The sequence below is a fragment of the Engraulis encrasicolus genome, chromosome 5 (assembly GCF_034702125.1).
Source record: "Engraulis encrasicolus isolate BLACKSEA-1 chromosome 5, IST_EnEncr_1.0, whole genome shotgun sequence".
Taxonomy (NCBI): Eukaryota; Metazoa; Chordata; class Actinopteri; order Clupeiformes; family Engraulidae; genus Engraulis; species Engraulis encrasicolus.
The window spans coordinates 36,877,674-36,887,454 of NC_085861.1; the positions used below are offsets into that span (position 1 = coordinate 36,877,674).

Here is a 9,781-nt window from a genome sequence, read left to right on the forward strand (position 1 = left end):
CCCCCCTCTCTCTTCTTCCTGGCAGCCAGTACACGACAGCCTTCTCTCTCTCTCTCTCTCTCTCTCTCTCTCTCTCTCTCTCTCTCTCTCTCTCTCTCTCTCTCTCTCTCTCTCCTTCCTGGCAGCCAGTACACGGCAGCAGGGGACACGGCAGGACTCCCAATGACAAAACCCAATGACAACGCTGAGCTGAGACTCTCAGCCTGAGAGGGCCTTGCAGATTATTTTGTCCTGGGCCCAGCCAAAGCTGTCAGCTGCCCTGAGTAGTAGTAATAGTAGTAGCAATAGTAGAAGTAATAGTAGAAGTAGTAGTAGTAGTAGTAGCAGTAGTAGTAGTAGTAGTAGTAGTAGTAGTAGTAGTAGTAGTAGCAGTAATAGCAGTAGTAGTAGTAGCACTAGTAGTAATAAGGTAGCCCCTAACCAGACACTGTCCCATCCCGCCCCTGGGATGTTGTAATAGTCACTGAAAAACCTTAACTACCATAGTACTACACCACTATGACAGTGCACACGGCCATTAGTAATACATTTTGACTTGGTCATTGCCATTCTAGTAACAGCTAATTTATAAAAGGGGTAGTGCCATAGAAATGTTGTTACACTACCATTGAATTCATGCTGCCAAGTCCATGGTCTAAAACTGTGCACAGTAAGTTTGGAAGACTGCAGTATGAATGAGGCCCACAGTGTTCAATGTTTCAGAGTATTTCCTATTTGAGAGCCTGTCTGTATAGCATGCTGTGGATTTTATCTGCGCTAAAGTTCAACAGAAATGGGTCATTCTGACAGCCTTCAGAAAGCACATCTTCGTCTTACCACTATACTAGCTTTTGAACACTATAAAGGCTGAGTACTGAAGATGATTATAACTCATTATAACGGCTGAGAAAACTGCAGTCCACTGCACTGAGAACAGTGTAGAGTAGATTATTTCCACAGGCCTTAATGAGGATACTGACACCTTCTGGATAAAGACATGGGCAATCCCAGAAGTCTTTGCAATTAAATGTTCAAACATGCGTTATCACCTGCCATCCGCCATAAGACATTCTTTCCCCCGACGTCATACGAATGTCAATAATATGTAATAGCAAGTGAAACCCCAATGCCCTCTGTCGTCTTCTAGGTATTGGTGCTACTAGCCTATAATCACACTTCCCCGTGGGTTTCAGTAACAGGCTTCCTTCCTTCAACGTGACAGGCTGGCTGACAGACTGGCTGGCACTGGCAGTGGTCTGAAACTTGCAACATTGTTTCGCTTCAGTGATACTACTGGCAACAGTAAGCTGCTACTTAACATAGAGATAAGAATAGTCCCGTCGAAACAATCGAGTAAGACTAATAGTGCAGTCCAGTTCAGCACCCGGTTGGGGGGGGCGTGTATGAAGGGAATGGGTGCATGTTTTAGTGATGTACTTACCCAACTTCATCAAGGAAGCCAATAGTACCCATAGGGATATCTCAAAGGGCATCTTAATGCGCTCGAAGTCGAAAGAGAGCACGGGGAAGGCCTTCCCGCCTCCTCCAGACGAGTTGTGGTGGCCATGGTCGTGTTGGTCCTGGCCGGCGTCATGCTGGTTGGGGTCACTGTTGGCATCCCTGGCGCTGATATCGGGGGAACTAGCTGCCCCGAGTGGCAAGACAGTACCCACCAGGTACACAAGAAGTGCAACTGTAACAAGTCTTCTCCCCAACAAACTTTTACAGCCGGAGGCTGTGCGCAAAAGGTGTTGAAACATGTTAAGAAAACTTCGTGGATGGGCTATACGCCACACATGCAGCGAAAACAAATGGGTCTATGTGTGCCAGATGTGTGTTTGGTCTCGCTTTTAACAAATACGCTCATAACGATCCAACAGATGCAGTTCTGTCCTCGTCGTCCTTCCGTTTACTTCGAGAATGAATAGAGGTGAAGAAAGACAGCACACCCTAACCAGGTACGCTGGCCGACTTGCAAAGCAGGAAATGTGTGGAAAATAACCCGAGCCGATGGCGTCTCTTCTTGGATGAATCAATCTTTCGCTGATGTTCAAAAACTTCAGTAGTTTAATGCCTCGCAAGTGTACCTGAATTGAAAATGCTGGTTGGGTATTCTGTCCTGTAACATCGCTGTCATCACTTTCAGTCTCTGGTTTGTTTAATAGGCAATGTCGCGCGTTCCGATCCGCCTCTTTCCATTCCCGCAGCCCATAGACCAACAGCAGAGGCTCTGTCAACTTTGGAAGATGTTCCGGATACCACACCGCCAGTTGCACATTGGACGTGTAGGCTAGTAAACGCGCACAAGCAATTCTCTTTGCTTGTTTAGGACACTCACGGCGTGTTGGTGAAGTGTGCTTCCTTTTCCTTCGCCGCGATGTCACATCTGTCCGGACAAGATGAAGACGCGTCTTCCTGAACTCAGTAATGAGGATGAAGGCTGTGGGGCACAACTAGAATGTCTATTCGGTTCTCGTGAGGGTATTCCTACTGTGCCCTTGTGCTAAGGTGGCTTCGCTGTGTCTCGGTATCGGCTTGGCCGCCGGTGAGGTGGCCTACTCCTCTGCCCCGTGATGTTAGTTAAATAGCCTACAACCTTCAGAAACACACACCCTTTCGGGAGGGGATCCTGGAAAGGGGGAGGAGGGAGAGGAGGAGGAGGAGGAGGACTGGTTGGCTGAGTAGCCGAATTGTTTCCTTCACTGCAGTGACATCTACTGTGCAGGCGGGAAACGCGTGCCCTTGTCTTGGGATAGATAACGGTTCCAGTTACTCGTGATGAAGGTGACAATTCAAGGATGGGTAGTATTCATTGCCACATCTCAGCAGATAAGGAGTATAGTATTCAACGCGTTATAGTCCCGGAGAACGCTGTGCGTTGTTGCGAGCAGCGTGTATGTGTCCTTCAAGCCACCCTCAAGGATATGGGACTACGCGCCAAGCAGAGCCTGTGCCTGCAATGCAGCGAAAGACGGTGCTTTGTTGCAGGTGGCACTAACAGTAGGTGGTGTTTTGGTGAAGGATGCGCGTAACCGCACAAACTGCTGACGCTATACTGGCTACCGGTGGTTTTTTCACAATGTCAACTCACCCAGGAAAGCAAACAATAACACCGCAGTGGTTTTGAAGCTTGTAACATCACATGGAGCAAAATATAGACTATACATCTTGTAATGCCTGTCTGTTTCTTTATGGGACGAAACTAATTGACAGGTTGCCTACTTCCCATATTGTCAAACGCACCGTTGCAAACTAAAATGAACAAATCTAAATTCAAATGATTAAAGTCACAAATGTGGGGTATACACTTCATCATTATACAAAACTTCCAAAGTGTGTGTGTGTCTGTGTGTGTTTGTGTTTGTATGTGTGTGTGTAAGCATGCGCACGTGCGAGCACAGACTAGATATAGGCTACCTATTTGCAACATGTAGACCAGCGGCCCCGGGCCATCCTCATCCTGCCCTGTGTGTGTGTGTGTGTGTGTGTGTGTGTGTGTGTGTGTGTGTGTGTGTGTGTGTGTGTGTGTGTGTGTGTGTGTGTGTGTGTTTACTACTTCTGGCTGAATGGCTGGCTGGCATATCTAGCAGTTCGTTAGTGTGACAGTCCCCCTAATAGAGGGCATGTCCATAGGCCAGCTTTCTCTTTTCTTTACTGTAGGGGCTCCACCTTTCTTAGTCAGTCCTTCACAAGTTTCCCAAGGACACGGGCGCGAGACAGGCGCAGAGTGCCGCATGGATTGCTGGCAGGGGAAACAGGTCCATACTGTAGTCAGGGCCAATGACAGCTTTGTCGGGCCTAGAAAAAATGTAACCCCACCCCACCAATACAATGCAATGAGAACACAGTTCTGGGGCCCTTCTCTCCCTGGGCCTAGGACAACTGACCTCTTTGCATGTGAATGTCAACATTCCGCCATATTGACGTGGGGGGAAACGTAGAAAAGACACAAATTGGATGCATACTTTATTCTACTTGTCTTTTGTGGAGCGTAGTACTGAAGTGAAGTGTTCTTAAACTCAAATGTTTTGGCATTATTTGTACTTTGTTTACACTTTTTCTGCCAGTGGAATGTTGTAGTCATTGTAAAGACTTAACTACCAAGATAACATTTTGAAGGCAAACCATCTAATGCATTAAAACAGATGCGAATTGAGTATGAACGTTTTAAGTTGATAGAATGGTTGGAAAGGGAAACCATCTGAAAACATTGTATATCTCCACTTAATAAATTAGACTACAACAGAATAGATTAGACAAAATAATTACACTCAAGAGTGTTCATTTGCTTCAAAATGTGATAGAAACAATTACTACTGTTAGGCCTACTGTAAAGCAAATATTAAAGGAGAACTTCTGCCAATTTGGACATGCCGTTGTTAGGGGTCTTACACACCAGGGCGGTAAAGCGTCACGGAACGGCCGCGTTGTTTACCGGCGTCAATGAAAATACATTGAAACATATCTGTCCTTACACACCAACCGGCGGTAGTCGGGCGTCAGCGGCGCGGGAGCCAGCGGCGCGGGAGCCAGTAGCACGCTAGCTTTAGCTGTGAGGGGGTTTTGAACAGGACTGGCCGCGCATGCCGACGCTGTCAATGTGCAAGGCAGAGAAAAACACACCGGTCGAAACCTTATGCCCCTTATGCTCACACTATGGACTTGTCACTACCTGAGAATTTTTAATCTTTTTTCTTCTGCCTTTTCCGAGATCCTGGTCATTGTAATGGGGGCAGATTTTGTTAAGTAGGCCTATGTTAAGAAGGTTCTTAATGTAAACAAAGTCTGCCCCCATTATAATAGCTCAGATCTCGGAAAGGGCTGAGCCGAAAAATGCAGCATCACCGGACACTGACAAGTCAAGGGTAGTGTGAGCAATACAATAGCATATTTAAATTGGCAGAAGTTCTCCTTGAAGTTCTTCTTGTTTGCATGCTCCTTACAGGTTGTAAGTGGAGTCCGACCTTCGTAGCCTCTTTGCGCATATGGACCCATTGGTGAGCTTGTTCACTCAACTGCACTCAACTCCATCACAACATTACTATGAAAATACCAAGAGGTTTAATTGACATATTGCAATTTTGGTAATAGTAAGGTTATAAAATGCACAAAAGGGTTAAGTACCCCATGCCCCTCCAAACTTATTTAGTGCGGCAATAATCCACAAAAAGTGACACAGCATATTCAAAAGCAAAGTTTTCAGATGGTTTCAAGCCCAAAACATGAACAAAAATGTGCCTGGAGGCACTAAATCCTGCCCAGTCTAAATGAAATTCTATTCATTTCTATGGCCATAAATCTACAGCCGACTCACAGCCAATACCCTTTTTTACCCACAGATGGTCATCCAAAACAGCCCAATTCAGCAAGAAACCACCCAATCTGGCAACACTGTTCAGAAGTGCTGCTCACCCTGTTGCCAGATGATGCATCACTGAAATAATATTGGAAGTGACTGTCCTCTTAAAGGTCCTCCGCATTCCCCCCTCTGAGGATACACTGTCAAGTCAACACGGAGGGCACAGAAGGGCACTGGATGCTTCATCATTCAGCCATTTGGAGTGAGCTAACCTTTCACTCCACTCTCGCTATATAACATTTCCCAAATTCATGAGATACCATAAAGGAGAACTTTAAATAAAGAAAGCGAAATAAGTACCTTTCATGGTCTCTATTTAGATGCTATTTTTTGAATATGTATTTCTGGTGAGGAATGCTAGACTGGCAGGCTAAGTGCAGGGGCCCTGTCACACCGTGTGTGTGTGTGTGTGTGTGTGTGTGTGTGTGTGTGTGTGTGTGTGTGTGTGTGTGTGTGTGTGTGTGTGTGTGTGTGTGTGTGTGTGTGTGTGTGTGTGTGTGTGTGTGTGGTGTACTCTTTTGCCCAGCCAATGCAATGGGAAGCAAAGTATACTTCTGTGTTCGTTTCAGCTCTTTGTTGTGGTGTGGGCCTAAAACGGCAGCGATGGCAAGCTTTGACATGCTGAAACGGCTGCAGCGTGACTCCAAACTGCAAATGAATAAGGGCTAAATAAGAGACTGCACACTGTGGTCATGGCACTTGAGCCATGGCTATGAAACCAACCAACCAACCAACCAAGTGCATGAGGTTCAACGCATCGTGTCGGCCCTAACTTGCCACGTGCTCAAAGGTACCCCAGTATGTAGGCCTACACACCCACACGGCCTCTGATGGTCCATTGCCAATCAAAACACAACACCAATGGGCACAGTTTTGCCTGTGTTTATCGAAACCACATAGAATGGTTTAATTAAATTTGATTAGTGACCTTTACTTTTCAGACTGATGGGCAAACAGAATGACAGACAAAAAGAGAGAGACACATCAATAAGAATTGAATTGAAATGAGTTTAGTGTTTGTTGAGAATTTGTGTGCTTGATTTGAGTCTCCGTGTTTGCATGTACATACCCATTTTTGTCGCAATTTGTTTTAGTGTCCCTATCACATTAATTAGTTACAGCGTAATAAAATATGAAACAACTTATGCAATTATACATGTAATATGCAATTATGTTTTACATATGTACACTGTACGTACTTTATATGATGTCGATGCATGCGGTTACATTTAAAAAGACACCATAAAATAAAGCGTCACCCACATTTTTTTTTCATTATTCATTATTTTTTGCCTCATCTCTTTAACACAGCAATGCTGCTCAGAGGCATACACATAAAAAGACACCATAAAATAAAGTGTCACCCACATTTTTTTCATTATTCATAATTTTTTGCCTCATCTCTTTAAAGGGGTATGCCACTATTTTGGGGCTTAATACAATTAAAATCGTTGGCTAGGGTTTATAAAGGTGGCAAAGTGTCTTATTTCTCATGTTAAGCGTTGTCTTGCTTTAAGACAAGTTAAAAGAGGGAATATGTCGCTAAGCTAGTGAAAGTCAATGGATCCGTGTAGCATGTAGCATGCTACACGGATCCATTGACTTTCACTAGCTTAACGACATGCTCCCTCTTTTAACTTGCCTTAAAGCAAGACAACGGCTTACATGAAAAATAAGACATTTTACCACCTTTATAAACCCTGGCCAACGATTTTAACTGTATTAAGCCCCAAAATAGTGACATATCCCTTTAACACAGCAATGCAAGCAAGTAAGCTCAACAATCTGTTTTCTCATGTTGGCCCATCTTGAGGTTACGAGGCTGCCTGCTTCTTTTTGCCCTCCCTCTCATCCCCAAGTAAACAACACATTTCGTTATTTGTATATGCCTCACCACTGTGTGTGCTGGAGAACAACACAAAAACAACTCAATTAGGCAAAGTTAGCGCCTCAATGGAGGAGCAAGCAGTACTTTGCAGCTGAGTCATCTGAGGCAGCGGGCGTAAACAAACCAAATAATAGGATATAAATAAGTGCCTGTGTGTGTATGCGTGCGTGCGTGCGTGCGTGTCAGCGGCCGTCTTGACCATCTACTGACCGCCCTGACACCTACTTGACGACCTGAGGCAGCCACTGCCGTAAACATCTCAAACTTGCACTTACAGATGTCTGAAACTTGTTCACCACTAACACTGAGGTATAACTGTAAACGTCCCTAACTTGCACTCCACATATGTGACATACAGTGTCTGAAACGTGTACACCACTTACACATTAAACATCTCAAACTTGCAGTTCACAGATGAGACTGAGCAATAGACTCTCTCCAACCAACTGAAAAAATCTGAAACTTGCACAACATTGATCCTTAAATAGTTAATAAGTTAATAATAAGTTAAATAGTTAATAAGTAGACATCTGAAAGTTGCACTCCACACATGAGGTTTTTCTTTTGAGTGTCTTCAACATGCTGACATATGACATTTGTTTGCCACTGATAGGCCTACTAGCTTCATAATGCACACCGTTCCACCAATTGAATGCTGTAATAGCCATTGAAAACAGTAATACGGCGTCCGTTATTTTCTTGGAATACCATACACTCTCCTCACTCGAAGTACCATTTTCTAACAGACTCGAAGTCAACTGACAGTTTTGGGGGAAACAACTAGGGAATTCCTGTCATGGGGGAATCCTTTCCCCCAGAAAGGGGCGTTAACGGTCTGTGACGTCAAAGTCGCGCTGGTTTATACACATAGCACACAGTCTTTAGGAATACATTACGTTACATCACGTAGTAATATGTTTAGTCATTACCATTAATGTCACCATATTTAAGACGAAAAATGTATAACAGGGGCCACCATACTATCATAAGTACGTCAAACATGCTGTAGGCCAGGCCACAGCTACTTACCGTAGATATGAAATAATCTCAGATATGTGCTGATATTTGGATTCAAAACATCTCAAGCATGTTACAGGTTACTGCATGCCTCCAACACATCGCTATTCAGGAACTACGGTGAGACATCAAGGCAATCAAACATACAATATGCATATGGAATGCATGTACCGGCACTACATGTTTCACATTAGTCAGGGCTTGGTTTGACTCACAGCCAAAACTCTGGTCGTCCCATAACAATAACATAACTCAACCGAGATCACCTAATTGGAATCAGGGCATAACACACACACACGCGGTGTTGAAGCCTCAGAGCTTTCTCTCCAGGCATAAGTTTAGTGTGAACATATATTTTAAGGAATGAATGACTAATGTCTAATAGTCTAGCAACGTGTCTACATTACTGGCATACCATAGGATAGCACAGTGTGTGTGTGTGTGTGTGTGTGTGTGTGTGTGTGTGTGTGTGTGTGTGTGTGTGTGTGTGTGTGTGTCCGTGCGTGTGTGTGTGCGTGTGTCCGTGTGTGTGTCTGGGCGTGTGTCCGTGCGTGTGTGTGTGCGTGTGTCCGTGCGTGTGTATGTGCATATGTGCGTGTGTCCGTGCGTGTGTATGTGCGTATGTGCGTGTGTCCGTGTGTGTGTATGTGCGTATGTGCGTGTGTCCGTGCGTGTGTTTACTCTCAGTCAGAGCACTAGCCTCCTCATCATTACTCAGCAGATATACTGTATCTTCACTGTGCTTATTTGCATGTCATGTCTAGACAAACGTTGTATCCAGTAAACACACACCGTCTACTCTAGACCAGCATTGAGGACCAAACTCTAAGTGGCCTGTTGATTTAACATGAAATTAAATTAATTCCAGCCAATTTCAATATTCAGAAGTATTGCTCGGACTACCCTTGCCTTGTCAGTATACCCGATAATGTGGCTTTTTCTTTGCCCTTTCTGAGATCCTGCCCATTGTAAAGGGGATGGGGACCATGGTTTGCTTACATCTTTTAAAAAGTGTCTTCTCATACCCCAAATATCACAGTTATTGCTGTGTTGTAAGGTGTGTGTTGATGTTGCAGAACTTTTGGGATGTTACAGTATTCAGAGCATGTAAGTATGTATGTAAGTATGTAAACAAACCATTTGGACCCCATTGGAATGATCAGTATCTCGGAAAGGGCTGAACTGCATCGCACTGATAAGTCAATGTTAGCAATTACAGCAGGCATGTTGAAATCGGTAGGAATTTTCTGAAGGGTTTTATATTTAAACATAGGCTATCGTTCTACTTTTATTCATTATTTATTTATTGTTTGTCTTGTCTTTTGTATTCACAGTATTTTGGTTAATCCTTTGCTATTTATTAAGGCAAGGACTGGGAATTGCCCATTGTTGGGAAAAGTTTGATTCTGATTAGATGGTGAAGGCACATTATGCAAAATAAGAACAATGCTTGGAGCAAATCCTCCTGAATGTAACACGCATGAACCACATGATACCCCGACAAACCTGATACTCACATATACTCACAACAGTTCAGG

At 44.2% G+C, this 9,781-nt stretch overlaps 1 protein-coding gene across 2 annotated transcripts in view; it reads right to left on the bottom strand.

The window, feature by feature from the left end:
• slc9a1a (solute carrier family 9 member A1a) overlaps positions 1-1,867 on the bottom strand; it is a 92,774-nt gene extending 90,907 nt beyond the window's left edge. For both annotated transcript variants that reach the window (XM_063199227.1, XM_063199226.1), the window contains exon 1: positions 1,421-1,867. In XM_063199227.1, coding sequence (XP_063055297.1) covers positions 1,421-1,739 — 319 coding nt within the window. In that variant the 5' untranslated portion in view covers positions 1,740-1,867. The remainder of the gene's footprint in view (positions 1-1,420) is intronic.
• Between the last annotated feature and the right edge of the window lie 7,914 nt (positions 1,868-9,781).